This window comes from Schistocerca cancellata, chromosome 5 (assembly GCF_023864275.1).
Source record: "Schistocerca cancellata isolate TAMUIC-IGC-003103 chromosome 5, iqSchCanc2.1, whole genome shotgun sequence".
Taxonomy (NCBI): domain Eukaryota; kingdom Metazoa; phylum Arthropoda; class Insecta; order Orthoptera; family Acrididae; genus Schistocerca; species Schistocerca cancellata.
In genome coordinates, this window is record NC_064630.1 from 40,712,890 (window position 1) to 40,728,305 (window position 15,416).

General features: G+C 36.5%; 1 protein-coding gene across 4 annotated transcripts in view; it reads right to left on the bottom strand.

Annotated features, from left to right (window-relative positions):
• Positions 1-1,024: 1,024 nt before the first annotated feature.
• The window catches only part of LOC126187886 (zinc finger protein 286A-like), a 102,929-nt gene continuing 88,537 nt past the window's right edge, over positions 1,025-15,416 (bottom strand). The window contains exon 4 of one of the 4 annotated variants that reach the window (XM_049929231.1): positions 1,025-3,742. In XM_049929231.1, the coding sequence (XP_049785188.1) occupies positions 2,227-3,742 (1,516 nt within the window). In that variant the 3' untranslated portion in view covers positions 1,025-2,226. Of the gene's footprint in view, positions 3,743-10,922; positions 12,088-15,416 lie in introns of those variants that run through there. The other 3 variants (XM_049929230.1, XM_049929232.1, XM_049929234.1) reach the window with 3 other exon arrangements.

Here is a 15,416-nt window from a genome sequence, read left to right on the forward strand (position 1 = left end):
AGGCAGCAGCAGACAACATCAGCAATAGTAAGGGACTATCAAAGTAGCACCTCCTCCCCTCCCCCACCCCAGTTATGGACAACAGATCTCACTTCATGGCATCCAAGTTCGTGTGAACCTACACTTGCAATGGGATTAAGCACGTGACATCCCACCCTTTTGTCCACCTTAAAATGGCTTGGCAAAATGATTCATTTATACTTTTAAAATGTGAATGGCAAAAGCTATGGGGCAGCTAAATCAGATTCAGGTCAGTACCCATGGTCATAACACAGCAGAATTACTACACAGGTGTCTTCATCAGGCACTGCTTGATCTTCTCTTCCCACCACCTGAGTGTGCCAAAAAGCAAGCGATGCCATTTCGCACGACCATCCCAGTGTGAGTTCGCACTCTTATGTGGACCTGAGGTTGGATTCAGGGGTCCAATGCAGCACAACAGGGATGACAGCTGGGACTGCAGGTAAGATACTTCATCTCCACTATCCAGATGCCCACCACAACAGTGACAGCCACCTGCATCAGGCCCTCCAACAGCTTGACACGGATGATGGGCGTCTGCTCCTTCCATCCCACTTATGACAGGGAACCTCCACAAACATCAGTCTGGCTTCTCTGTTGGAAGAACCAAAGCACCTCAAAGGCTACTGGTGCCAGTGTCGGTACAGTACCATCTCTGGAGCCTTTTCTGTCTTTTTTTTATCCAGGCCATGAGATGACAAATAGAAATGAAGTAACAACGTTCATGAACTGCAATATCTCTCTACATCAGCCAAAAAGGAACACATTCTTGAGTATTGTTGTGTGAATAAAATAGATTGATTTGATTTCATTTACTATAAATATCAGCAAGTCTTCTGTTATATTATGATGGGTGATGTAATCTTTTAAGTACTAACTAGCTGAATCTAAATATTCAAATATATATGTAGAATCACTTCTGTTTCTCAATCAAATCTCTTCAGATGCCAGATAACAATCAACTGCACCTTTTATATGAAATACAGACTGAGGTGTTATAGCTATATGCCAAATTACATAGGTGGAGATGGTTACTCTGAGGTTCTGTAGAAGTCATCATGATTGTTGGTATAAAAAATTTCACTGGCAGTCCCACTATCTTTATGCTTTCTTCGACTTTGAAATTATGATAATACATTATTTCCTTTTTTTTAGAAAACCTGAATCACACTCTCCCTGCGTCAAACCACCGAGCAAAAATGAAAACAGTACAATGTCAATACTGAAAAATAGTTAGCACATGATCAGTCCAACTAAACAACCTGAACTTCAATCAGCTGTTGAGTTATTCAGGCACGAAAATATGTCTCTGCATGTTAACATGTCCAAACAACACTGGCAAACAAGCATAACTCTTGTACACACATTCTTCTTGCCCAGTGGTCAACTAGGGGGGATAAGTTATTACATTTATAGCACTGTCAGAAAGGCAGGCCTGTGGGTTTAAAAATGTTTGCAGCACTTAAAGAATTAAAAATTATAACATTAAGTAGTAAAATAACCAAAGATTCAGAATTTTAGCATGCCAACACATTTTTCCAGTTTAAAAAATTAGGACTTAAAAATTACAACCTTTTGCATTTACAGTCTCTCACAATACAGAAAATAAATAAGAAGTTCTTACACTGTACAGTAAAAGCATTTTAATATAAAATGCAAGACAAATTATACAACCTTACTATCCTCTTCTGTTCTGTATACATTGATGTATGTTCCATTGCATTACTTGCATATTAATAACACCCTAAAATTACGTATGTTTCAAATCACGTAACATACATAATATGTCTATGTAGCAGTTGTTATTTGCATGATAAATGCTTAAATGAAATTATACTATTATTTCTAAAATATTGTTGCTGTACCACTAATTTTAATGTAGACTGCATTTTCTATGACTTTATATTCATTCTCAAAAAATGTTGCATTAAGTAACAGATGAAATCATTTGCATGAAGTTGATGTACATATTAACTTAAATTTTATCAAAATTTGGAAGTTCAATATAATGTACACATTCTTGAGGTGCCTGAAATGCATGTCAGTTTCTATTTGTAGGAGTATGGGATTAATTTTCCAGGTGGTAAACATTGAGAACACTGATCAGTTGATCTTGTGTTCATGAGTGATTCATCTGTTTTGCCACAGTTTTAATCCCTCTTACAAAATCTGCATTTTTTGAGTAAGAAATGTAAAATTGTTTTATTATGTGATGTTATTTGAATCAGGATGATTTTCATAAATGTGTTGATACACAGATTCTGGCTTTACTAAATGGTGACAGAAAGGACATTTCATGCAATTCTCGTTTCTGCTAATGTTGGATGCACGACTGTGTTCACTAGTACTTTTCTTTAAGTGTTTACGATTGTTACTTCGATTATAATTCTTATTTTTGTTTGAAAATTGTGCACAATGAGCGTAATCTGTCTCTGTCTCCTCTGACTGTCCCAGACTGCTGCTAGGTGTGTTTATTTGTTTTGCTTTTAGAAGATCATTTTCATGTAGTAAATTTACATATCCTTCATTGTTTCGATGTGGCTGGGGTGCGTATTCTATTGCATACTGTGACAACTGTACATCACAAAATGGGTATACTTTGTTATTGAGGCACTTGTGGCTGAGAAATACTTGCTTGTTTGAGAATATTTTGGTGCAATAGTTACAGTGATAAGATTCATCACCTGAATGTGTATGAAGATGAGATATTAAACCTGCACGATTTACAAATTTTCTATTGCAAAAAGTGCAGGACAAATCTGTTGCTTCTGCTGCAATGTGAATTTTCTGGTGTTTTTTCAGCAATTTTTTAGAGCTATACACCTTAGCACAAAGTGTACATTGGTTAACCTGGGATGCACATAATGAGTTATTATGATCTGTTGAAGCTTTCTCATTTATTTCAGTTACTGTGTTATCTGAGGGCTGAGTACTACTATGAATAGTTGAAGTTTCCAGGGATGTTGCAGATGCTGTGTTGTCTAATGGACTATCCATATTGTACGAGACTTGAGAAGACATCTCTCTATTGTCCAATGATACATTTTCTACAGTTGACTGCATAGTTTCTTTTCTTTGATGAACTCTGCTATTTTTGGAACTGTTCTCACCAGAAACACAATCACACAAAATGAAACAACGCTTGGAATTTAAATGCAGTGAAAGGGATGAAGCAGTTTCAAAGATTTGCCGGCAATGATCACAAACAAATATCTCAGGTGGTGAAGTAGTCAGATTAGTAATACTCTTCTCTTTTTGTCCTATTTTGAACTGTTTTATAATATTTAATTTACCAGGGTAGGATTTGAATGAAGATTTCTTGTTAAATTTTTCACTGTGTGTGGTTATATGTAATTTTAAAATTGAATTATCGGCGAATTTCTTGTCACATAAATTACATTTCAGCAACATATCTTCTGTGATATTAATTTTTACTTTTAAATGAGTCTGTTGATGTGTAAGCATTTCCAACAGTGAACGAAATTTCTTTTTGCATTTGCATTTATATGTTGGTGACCTTACCATATTGTGGACTATGGCATTGTGCTTCCTAAATATTTTCTTAGTTTTTAGATACTTCTGGCAAAAGTTACACCACTGTAAGTCTAAATTTCCTGCTAAAGGTGCTGCTCTTGTTTTCATCAATCCATCATGTTTTTGTCTCTTCCCAGACTTGCCATCTGGCTGTGGTTGGGCGAGTGTCTTCAACGTATTTTGTGGCCTGTGTAAAATTTTGAAAACTATAAATATCACGTCAAATTTAATTGCTAGAAAACGTAAATTAAAGGGAAATATCAACTGAGAGTATATGACATGGTAACAATTTGATAATATTATACATAACACGACAATTTCAGTCAGAAAATTAGAAGCAAACAAAACCAATAAATCAGGATGGCCAGAAGCATATTTGAACTGTCGTCATCCTGAATGAGAGTACAGTGTGCTAACCACTGCACCACCTCACTTGGTTGAGACAAAAGAGTAGTATCTCAAGATCTATAGCATCTTGCACCTCGACATTTTCTAATATATCTCTTATGGTTTCACCTATCATTGTACACTAATCTAATATCATGTAGCATGTGTTGCTTACAAGTCTCTTACCTAAACTGTCAGGCTTTGGTACACTTATTTGAGTTTCTCTGAGAAAAAGAGAGAATGGAACGTAAAATGATCATTTCTGAGAGTCACAGGGAACAGTATTCACATGCCACATAAACTACAGAGCCAGAGGTGCAACAAGAGCCATAAATGATGTCAAGTCGACAGGCAAACTCTTCCTGGAAACAGCGCTACGACTGTTTGAACTCAAAGTTGAACCTGTTGCAATTTACGAATTGGAAAACATATAGATTCATCTGAAGAAGACAGATCTCGACAAAATAGAGAAGCTGAAGGCCACTTACTCAAAAAGGGTGCTATGTCTCTCCAAGTACACACTCTCGAGCCTTGTGTATGAATTGGCCAGAGAGCCCTTCTTCATAGAAGAACTGCGACTGAAGCACCTACTACCAGTGACAACAGCCTACCAGGACTTATTGACGGAACTACATGAGAAGAAATGCAAGATATGGAATGATTTCTATGTTACAGATGCCATGACAAACTGTGAATGGACACAGGGAGGATACAAACTCTGCCATGTAGTGACAAGACTCTCCGTAAATGGTTACCACAAACTGTGCAACACCGAGTTTTCACGAGCCCAGCATGAGCTGTATATGTGCGAGGTGCAGTGACCAGTGTGAGAGATATCATGTGTTAATCTGTAGGACGAGAACAGAATAGCTGGTGAAATACTGTAGTGACTAAGAATAATAATAGTAAATAGAGAATAATTCCTGTACTTCACAAACTAAATGGCCAGTTTGGCTACAATAAATCTATTATTATTATTAATATTTGTGACAAAACACCTTTCACTAAAAGACTACTTATCTGAGAATTTAAACATGACAGCACATCAACTGAATTAGTGTCAGGTAAACACCTTTCCCTAAAAGACAACTTATCTGACAAGTTAAACATGACAGAACATCAATCAAATTAGCATCAGGTAATCTTCTAGTTCCAAGCTAAAGAGGCGGGTAGCCCTTGTGCATTTTGTTATGATTACTGGTTTCAGTGTTAGCTATCTTCAGATTTATTGCAGCAAATGTAACAGAATTAACTTCCTAGATTTAACTGTTTCCATGCACAATGACAGGTAAAACTGGAATTTTTTGGAAGCTTACTACGGATACCATTATTAAGAACACTCGTGCCACTCAAAGGGATACAACCAGGCATATTTTCAGGCTATGCTGAAAAGGATGATGAAATTAGCACTGATGATGACAAAATTAAAAAAGGGTTTAATATTGTAAAAAAAGTGGCAGTAGCAGTTGGTATACAGAAGACGACATTATAAAAAGGAATGTTAACCACAAACAAAAAGTGGACTATTCACAAAAAGCAAGAGACATTATATATGAAGCAGCTGGCAAAAATGAAAAATACCTCATGATGACCTGTAACTGGACAGTTTCAGACCAAATTGTCAGGAGTTTCAGGGCTACTAATATCAGGGTCAGTTTTCAGATGAAGCACTTAATCACATTTTAACCTAGCATAAAATAAAAAACAGTAAAAGTAAATTACCCAGTTCAGGACCGTATAAAGTACAATAGCAAAAATTCGAATGGAAATATATAAACTGGCAGAAGTGTTTCTACCTCATTTAAAGAACATAAATATCAAAATAACAAAACTGTCTTCGCTACACATCTGCCAACTAACAAATATGCAGACAGAAACATTCAGAAAACCTGGACATATTGCTTAAATTTCCTAAAGGCCATCTACTTAACTTGTTGGAAGAGTTAGCAATTTTTTGTCATAGGAAAAGGACTTGTGAAATACTGCTCAATCAGCGGAGTGAATTCAATCATAGCTCCCACTTTGAAATGCTTACTTTGAAATACTCACACAAAGGTGACTGACAAAGCATATACACAAGGCAAACTGACAAAGCATATACATAGGGCAAGGGGATTGGTGGATGGTTGTGGACTTGCAGTTTTGGCAGCAGACTACACAGAAATGAAGAAGATGGTGTGTCTGATGTTTGAGGAAAATAAGCTTCCCAAGCACTACGAGATGGTGCTCGAGTTACAGAGAAGTGCAGGAAATAAAACTAAACAGTTAAAACAGCATTCACGCTAGCTCTTGCCATAGCCATGGCAGTGTGCATTTAGGTGTCTGTGTGTGCGAAGGTGTGTATTTTTGCTACAAAAAGAGCTAGCACTCAAAGGCTAGTGTAAATGCTGTTTTCTGTTAAAGCATTTCTGTGATCCATGCATCGATTCCTTATAGATGAGTGGCTACCTTTCCCATATTTTACATATTGCTCCATCCAGGAATTTCCATTATTGTTAAACTAAATAGTTAATAGAACACAAGAAAGAAAATTTGTGTAACTGTAAATGCCTAAATTAATTCTGGAGAGCTTCTCTCAGCTAGCGTTTTTGTTGTTTTAGTAGGAACAAGATGGGATACATAATTGTCACTATTGAACTTTTATTTTATTTTTGATGTTATAGCTGTAAAACCTAAATAAAAATTCAGGGCAACTTTTTCTGCAAACACATGTGTTTTTTAAACAATTGTTTGTCTTATATATATATTACTCAGTTCACCAGGCAATATGAAGCATGCATCAGTGTTTATGTAGGATTATATAAAGATGAAAATACTATCCATTTGCACACTTTTAAATTGTGAAATGTACATGCCTCACAGAAAAACTTACAACAGGATACATTTTGTATTGAGCAGTGGTACAAATTATGTTTTCATTTTGTACCTACACTACTCATAGGGATTACACAAATGTGAATTGTAGTTTATTATATTTGCTGTGACGCAATTACTAATTGAAGATTTCATTTTATACAACCTGTATCAAACATGAAGATAGCTAATGCCAAAACTGGGTGATTTGATTTTTATTCGGGTCCTTAAATTGAATTCTATATAAAGGTCGGACTGCAATGTGTCCCTACATAATACTCTACTGCATGGAGAAAAACAAACAATGCTATAAACAATACACATATATGGTATGCAATATAACATACATTAGCATGCAATATTACAACACCATTTACAATATAAAACACCTTTTACAAAACCTATAGATCTAGAGATTCATTTACATACACAGTAGGCCTATGGTACAGGGGAAACTGTTTCTGTTTCTTCTTGAATTCATTATGATTGTTATTGTCCTTTTCTACATTCAGTGGGAGGTTATAGTAAATCCTTATTCCAGGCTGAATAAATCTTTTTTTATACTATATTGAGAGTTACTGAGACATTGTGAAGGAATTGCTTATGTTCATGTCATGATTTTTAATATTGCTATTAGTTTGGAAAAGTTTTTTGTTGTTGATTACAAATATCATCAATAAGAAGATGTACTGACTTGTGAATATCAGTATACTAAGGATACTGAACAAATACCTACAGGATGACCGATTTGTAACACCACAGCTCAACCTCAAAGATTGTTTTTTAAAAACTTTTTCCACATTTGTGGCATTTACCCATAATATTATACCACAGCCCCCCCATGAACCATGGACCTTGCCGCTGGTGGGGAGGCTTGCGTGCCTCAGTGATACAGATGGCCGTACCGTAGGTGCAACCACAACGGAGGGGTATCTGTTGAGAGGCCAGACAAACATGTGGTTCCTGAAGAGGGGCAGCAGCCTTTTCAGTAGTTGCAGGGGCAACAGTCTGGATGATTGACTGATCTGGCCTTGTAACATTAACCAAAACGGCCTTGCTGTGCTGGTACTGCGAACGGCTGAAAGCAAGGGGAAACTACAGCTGTAATTTTTCCTGAGGACATGCAGCTCTACTGTATGATTAAATGATGATGGCGTCCTCTTGGGTAAAATATTCCGGAGGTAAAATAGTCCCCCATTCGGATCTCCGGGCGGGGACTACTCAGGAGGACGTCGTTATCAGGAGAAAGAAAACTGGCGTTCTACGGATCGGAGCGTGGAATGTCAGATCCCTTAATCGGGCAGGTAGGTTAGAAAATTTAAAAAGGGAAATGGATAGGTTAAAGTTAGATATAGTGGGAATTAGTGAAGTTCGGTGGCAGGAGGAACAAGACTTTTGGTCAGGTGATTACAGGGTTATAAATACAAAATCAAATAGGGGTAATGCAGGAGTAGGTTTAATAATGAATAAAAAAATAGGAGTGCGGGTTAGCTACTACAAACAGCATAGTGAACGCATTATTGTAGCCAAGATAGACACAAAGCCCATGCCTACTACAGTAGTACAAGTTTATATGCCAACTACCTCCGCAGATGATGAAGAAATAGATGAAATGTATGACGAGATAAAAGAAATTATTCAGGTAGTGAAAGGAGACGAAAATTTAATAGTCATGGGTGACTGGAATTCGTCAGTAGGAAAAGGGAGAGAAGGAAACATAGTAGGTGAATATGGATTGGGGGGAAGGAATGAAAGAGGAAGCCGCCTTGTAGAATTTTGCACAGAGCATAACTTAATCATAGCCAACACTTGGTTCAAGAATCATAAAAGAAGGTTGTATACATGGAAAAATCCTGGAGATACTAGTAGGTATCAGATAGATTATATAATGGTAAGACAGAGATTTAGGAACCAGGTTTTAAATTGTAAGACATTTCCTGGGGCAGATGTGGATTCTGACCACAATCTATTGGTTATGAACTGCAGATTGAAACTGAAGAAACTGCAAAAAGGTGGGAATTTAAGGAGATGGGACCTGGATAAACTGAAAGAACCAGAGGTTGTAGAGAGTTTCAGGGAGAGCATAAGGGAACAATTGACAGGGATGGGGGAAAGAAATACAGTAGAAGAAGAATGGGTAGCTCTGAGAGATGAAGTAGTGAAGGCAGCAGAGGATCAAGTAGGTAAAAAGACGAGGGCTAATAGAAATCCTTGGGTAACAGAAGAAATATTGAATTTAATTGATGAAAGGAGAAAATACAAAAATGCAGTAAATGAAGCAGGCAAAAAGGAATATAGACGTCTCAAAAATGATATCGACAGGAAGTGCAAAATGGCTAAGCAGGGATGGCTAGAGGACAAATGTAAGGATGTAGAGGCTTGTCTCACTAGGGGTAAGATAGATACTGCCTACAGGAAAATTAAAGAGACCTTTGGAGAGAAGAGAACCACTTGTATGAATATCAAGAGCTCAGATGGCAACCCAGTTCTAAGCAAAGAAGGGAAGGCAGAAAGGTGGAAGGAGTATATAGAGGGTTTATACAAGGGCGATGTACTTGAGGACAATATTATGGAAATGGAAGAGGATGTAGATGAAGATGAAATAGGAGATACGATACTGCGTGAAGAGTTTGACAGAGCACTGAAAGACCTGAGTCGAAACAAGGCCCCGGGAGTAGACAACATTCCATTTGAACTACTGATGGCCTCGGGAGAGCCAGTCATGAAAAAACTCTACCATCTGGTGAGCACGATGTATGAGACAGGCGAAATACCCTCAGACTTCAAGAAGAATATAATAATTCCAATCCCAAAGAAAGCAGGTGTTGACAGATGTGAAAATTACCGAACTATCAGTTTAATAAGTCACAGCTGCAAAATACTAACGCGAATTCTTTACAGACGAATGGAAAAACTGGTAGAAGCCGACCTCGGGGAAGATCAGTTTGGATTCCGTAGAAATGTTGGAACACGTGAGGCAATACTGACCTTACGACTTATCTTGGAAGAAAGATTAAGAAAAGGCAAACCTACGTTTCTAGCATTTGTAGACTTAGAGAAAGCTTTTGACAATGTTAACTGGAATACTCTCTTTCAAATTCTGAAGGTGGCAGGGGTAAAATACAGGGAGCGAAAGGCTATTTACAGTTTGTACAGAAACCAGATGGCAGTTATAAGAGTCGAGGGGCATGAAAGGGAAGCAGTGGTTGGGAAAGGAGTAAGACAGGGTTGTAGCCTCTCCCCAATGTTATTCAATCTGTATATTGAGCAAGCAGTAAAGGAAACAAAAGAAAAATTCGGAGTAGGTATTAAAATTCATGGAGAAGAAGTAAAAACTTTGAGGTTCGCCGATGACATTGTAATTCTGTCAGAGACAGCAAAGGACTTGGAAGAGCAGTTGAACGGAATGGAAAGTGTCTTGAAAGGAGGATATAAGATGAACATCAACAAAAGCAAAACGAGGATAATGGAATGTAGTCAAATTAAGTCGGGTGATGCTGAGGGAATTAGATTAGGAAATGAGACACTTAAAGTAGTAAAGGAGTTTTGCTATTTAGGGAGTAAAATAACCGATGATGGTCGAAGTAGAGAGGATATAAAATGTAGACTGGCAATGGCAAGGAAAGCGTTTCTCAAGAAGAGGAATTTGTTAACATCGAGTATAGATTTAAGTGTCAGGAAGTCGTTTCTGAAAGTATTTGTATGGAGTGTAGCCATGTATGGAAGTGAAACATGGACGATAACTAGTTTGGACAAGAAGAGAATAGAAGCTTTCGAAATGTGGTGCTACAGAAGAATGCTGAAGATAAGGTGGGTAGATCACGTAACTAATGAGGAGGTATTGAATAGGATTGGGGAGAAGAGAAGTTTGTGGCACAACTTGACTAGAAGAAGGGATCGGTTGGTAGGACATGTTTTGAGGCATCAAGGGATCACAAATTTAGCATTGGAGGGCAGTGTGGAGGGTAAAAATCGTAGAGGGAGACCAAGAGATGAATACTCTAAGCAGATTCAGAAGGATGTAGGTTGCAGTAGATACTGGGAGATGAAGAAGCTTGCACAGGATAGAATAGCATGGAGAGCTGCATCAAACCAGTCTCAGGACTGAAGACCACAACAACAACATTATACCACACAAGATCAGTGTGTGGAAACGTGACAAGTTTCTCACATCAGGAATATACAAAATACAATGTAATAAATGTCCAAGTTTTTTTTATAAGGACAAAGAGGGAGGGCATTTAACACCCACTTTCGTGATAAGACCTAGTTGCGTGAGTCTTATAATCGAGAATTCATTTAAGTCAACTTTTGCAGAGCATCTCAAAATAGGAAAACACGTTCTTCCTCCTCCATCCTTGCTTGACATGGAAATTTTGCATATAGTTTACAGGCAACAACATGAAACATTCTGAAGAATTTGGAATATATAAATATTAGCACCTAAAGAGAAAAGATTTTTTTAAATGATCAACTTGCATTAAATAACAGACACCTTTTGAATGCACATCATCTATTCTAAAATGTGAAAATTAGCTCGTTCCTTTTATACATCAGAACTATACGCCATGTTTTTCCAAATGTATTATTTATAAGTTCTTTATATATCTTAGTTATACTTTTTATATGCCTTTATATATGTTCCCTGCTGCTAGCACAACAGCTTGACATGTATGTAGACATGATTCAATTACTGTAAACTGTCAACCTGTGTTTACAATAATCACATACAGTATGTACATTTTTGGAAATATCATGCCACTATGCTTCTACTAAGAAGATACTTACATCTGCTAAACCAATACTAAGTAATTTTATGTATTTTACTTCTTATACTTTACTTAAATGTATGGCCAAAGTGTAAAGATTTATATTATGCCTAATTTTGTAGGCTTTTGAAGATGATAAATTAATTTTCCAAAACAATGCCAATGCCAATGCCCTTGCTGCAATGGTAACACCAGTTCCCATCAGATCACTGAAGCTAACTGCTTTGGGCTGAACTAGCACTCGGATGGGTGACCATCCGGTCCGCTGAGTGCTGTCAGCATGCGGGGTCCACTCAGCCCTTGTGAGGCAAACAGAGTAGCTACTTGATTGTGAAGCCGCAGTTCCGGTCTTGTAAACTGACATACAGCCGGGAGAGCAGTGTGCTGACCACATGCCCCTCCATATCTGCATCTGGTGATGCCTGTGGGCTGAGGATAACATGGACGCCAGTCAGTATCATTGGCCCACGGCCACCAGTCGGTGTCATTGGCCCTTCATGGCCTGTTCGCAGTTTAGTTTGTACTGAAGCAAAATAAAAATATATTTGCAACTGATAACTGAATCGTATTCTGAAATATAACATTATAGTTTACCTGTCGACATAGGGCAAAATAGATATTACTGCAAAGTATGCTGGGCTTAATTTCTTCAGCAGGTGATTAATCAATATGTTCATTTGATCTTAATTTATTAGCCATTTGTATGTTAAGAAATTTTATATGTGAAGTTTCATTTATTTTATGACCACTGATATCTATTTCAAAAACTTTTAACTTTTTATTTGGAGTGTGGAACTGCATTAAATTTGTTTTGAACAGTTTAATGATAAGATTACTTGCTGTTTAGATTAGATTAGATTTACTTTCATTCCAATTGATCCGTAGTGAGGAGGTCCTCCAGGATGTGGAACATGTCAGAAAAACAACAATACATGACAAATATTTACAACTAAAACAAATAAGCTAATGTACCATTCCACAGGTCCCAAGTGGAATGATCGTCATTTTTTAATGAACACTATGTGAAAGAGTCATTTTACAAATACTAATACACTGAATTTAAAATAAAAAAGTTTTTTATTTGTTTATAAGGTAATAAACATGTAATACAACTACTATAATACTTATTTACAATGAACACATTACTGCACTGAAATGGTGCAGAAGTTAGATTATACTTACACACACACACACACACACACACACACACACATACACACAAATTTTCAATGAACACATTACTGCACTGAAATTGTGCAGAAGTTATATTGTACTGATATACAAATCAGTTGGTTTTACTAAGAAATTCATCAATGAAGTAGAAGCAGTTGGCCACCAATAAATCCTTTAGGCTTCACTTAAACTGAATTTCATTGGTTGTTAAGCTTTTTATGGCTGCTGGCAAGTTATTGAAAATGTGTGTTCCTGAATAATGCACACCTTTATGTACAAGACTAAGTGACTTTAAATCCTTGTGAAGATTATTCTTATTTCTAGTATTGATTCCATGAATTGAGCTGTTGGTTTGAAAAAGTGATATATTTTTAATGACAAATTTCATTACGGAATAAATATATTGGGAAGCAGTAGTTAGTATCCCTAGTTCCCTAAACAGGCTTCTGCAGGATGTTCTTGAGTTCACACCACATATAACTCTTACAGCACGTTTTTGTGCCCGGAAAACTTTAGCTTGGCTTGATGAATTACCCCAAAAAATAATCCCATATGACATTATGGAATGAAAGGAAGCATAGTATGCCAGCTTTTTCATTTTTATATCCCCTATGTCTGACAAAATTCGCATTGCAAACAGAGATTTGTTAAGACACTTCAGCAGTTCTGTGGTGTGCTCCTCCCAGTTGAATTTATTATCAAGCTGTAATCCCAAGAATTTAACACTGTCCACTTCTTCTATCTTCTTGTCATCGCATGTTAGACATATACTCTTGGAACACCCCTTACAAGTTCTGAACTGCATGTAGTGTGTTTTTTCAAAGTTTAGTGGCAAAGAATTGGCTAGGAACCAATGATTAATGTCCACAAATATTTTATTGGCTGCTCTTTCTAAGACTACACTTGATTTGCTATTTATTGCAATGTTTGTATCATCGGCAAACAAAACAAACTTGGCATCTGGTAATGTTACTGATGAAAGGTCATTGATATACACAAGAAAAAGTAAGGGCCCCAAAATGGAACCTTGTGGGGCCCCACATGTAATTAGTTCCCAGTTGGATGATGCCTGATAGCTTGATACATGTCTCTTTCCTAGGAACACCCTTTGTTTCCTCTCGGAGATATAAGATTTGAACCGTTTTGCAGCATTTCCTGTTACACTATCATATTCTAATTTACTTAAAAGGATATTGTGATTTACACAGTCAAATGCCTTTGACAGATCACAAAATATACCAGTTGCCTGCAATTTTTTGTCTAATGAATTAAGCACATTTTCACTGTAAGTGTAGATAACCTTCTCAATATCAGAACATTTTAGAAATCCAAACTGTGACTTTGACAGTATGTTATTTGAGATATGATGGTTATAAAGACGACTGTACATTACTTTTTCGAAAATTTTTGAGAATGGTGGCAACAGTGAAACTGGACGGAAATTTGATGCTATTTCTTTATCTCCCTTCTTAAACAGTGGCTTAACTTCAGCATATTTCAGCCATTCAGGAAATATTCCACTGATAAACGACTGGTTACACAGATAGCTTAATATGTTACTTAGCTCAGAATCACATTCTTTAATTAACTTTGTTGATATTTCATCATACCCACTAGATGTTTTTGATTTTAAAGATTTTATGATGGACATTATTTCTCTTGGGGTAGTGAGGGTCAAATTCATATTATGGAAGTTACTTGAAATGTCTGGTCTAAGGTAATCCATAGCAGCATCTACCCATTTGTATACTTGTTGGGTTAATGTTTCAGTTGTAAACTGCAATTAGCATTTGACGCACTTGATTAAGATACTTGTATCATAAGCAAACATCACTATATTTGCCTTGTTATTTATTGACAAAATTAAGTCTTAGGAAGAAAACATCTTCAATAGGTTGCTTAGTTTTTGCAGAAGATCTCACAATTCTCTATCAGGACATTCAAGCAGCATAAAAACTGTTAAGAGAGAAACAAGTGGACAAGAGCTCCTTTGTTCATTCTGTTAATTTTATTTCTATGAAATGATTGGATTTATTTAAAGAGATAATCAAAGTGTTGTTATAGTGTTGCTCAGTTACTGTTTTGTTGGTGAATGCAGTTTGTCTTTCAATAAATATAATGTGTATGATACATCAGTTTTATTTTACTACTACAACAAAATCAAAGAGAAATTCTTAAGGAAACAGCAGAAACAGTAGGGCTCCAAATGTCATTTGGAGAAAAAAAGAAAGAAAGAAAATGAAATACATATCCAGAAACAACATGCCACCAAAAATTCTGAAAACTAAATATGAAAAAACTGAGAGGGTTTCTCAGCTCAAATACTTAGTGAGACTTTCAGGAAAATGGACTGGAAAACATAAATTATGAAATTTGTAGTAAAAAATGGAAACAGCTTTTAAGCAGCACAAAATACAACAAACTGAGATGCTACAACAATGTCATCAAACCAAAGTGTCTTTACTGGATCAAAAACCTCATTTTAAACAGAAAAAGAGACACTGAAGGAATACAACATAGAGAATGAAAAGCGTAAGGCTACTACAAGAACTGTTTCCATCTTTTTCACAATGGCTGCCGAGTGAGATTACAGGTATTTTCTTCGTCCACTAGAAAAACTTATTTAAGAGGAAATAGTGTTAAATTTAAATTTTCTTTGTTTCGTATACTTGCTGTAGT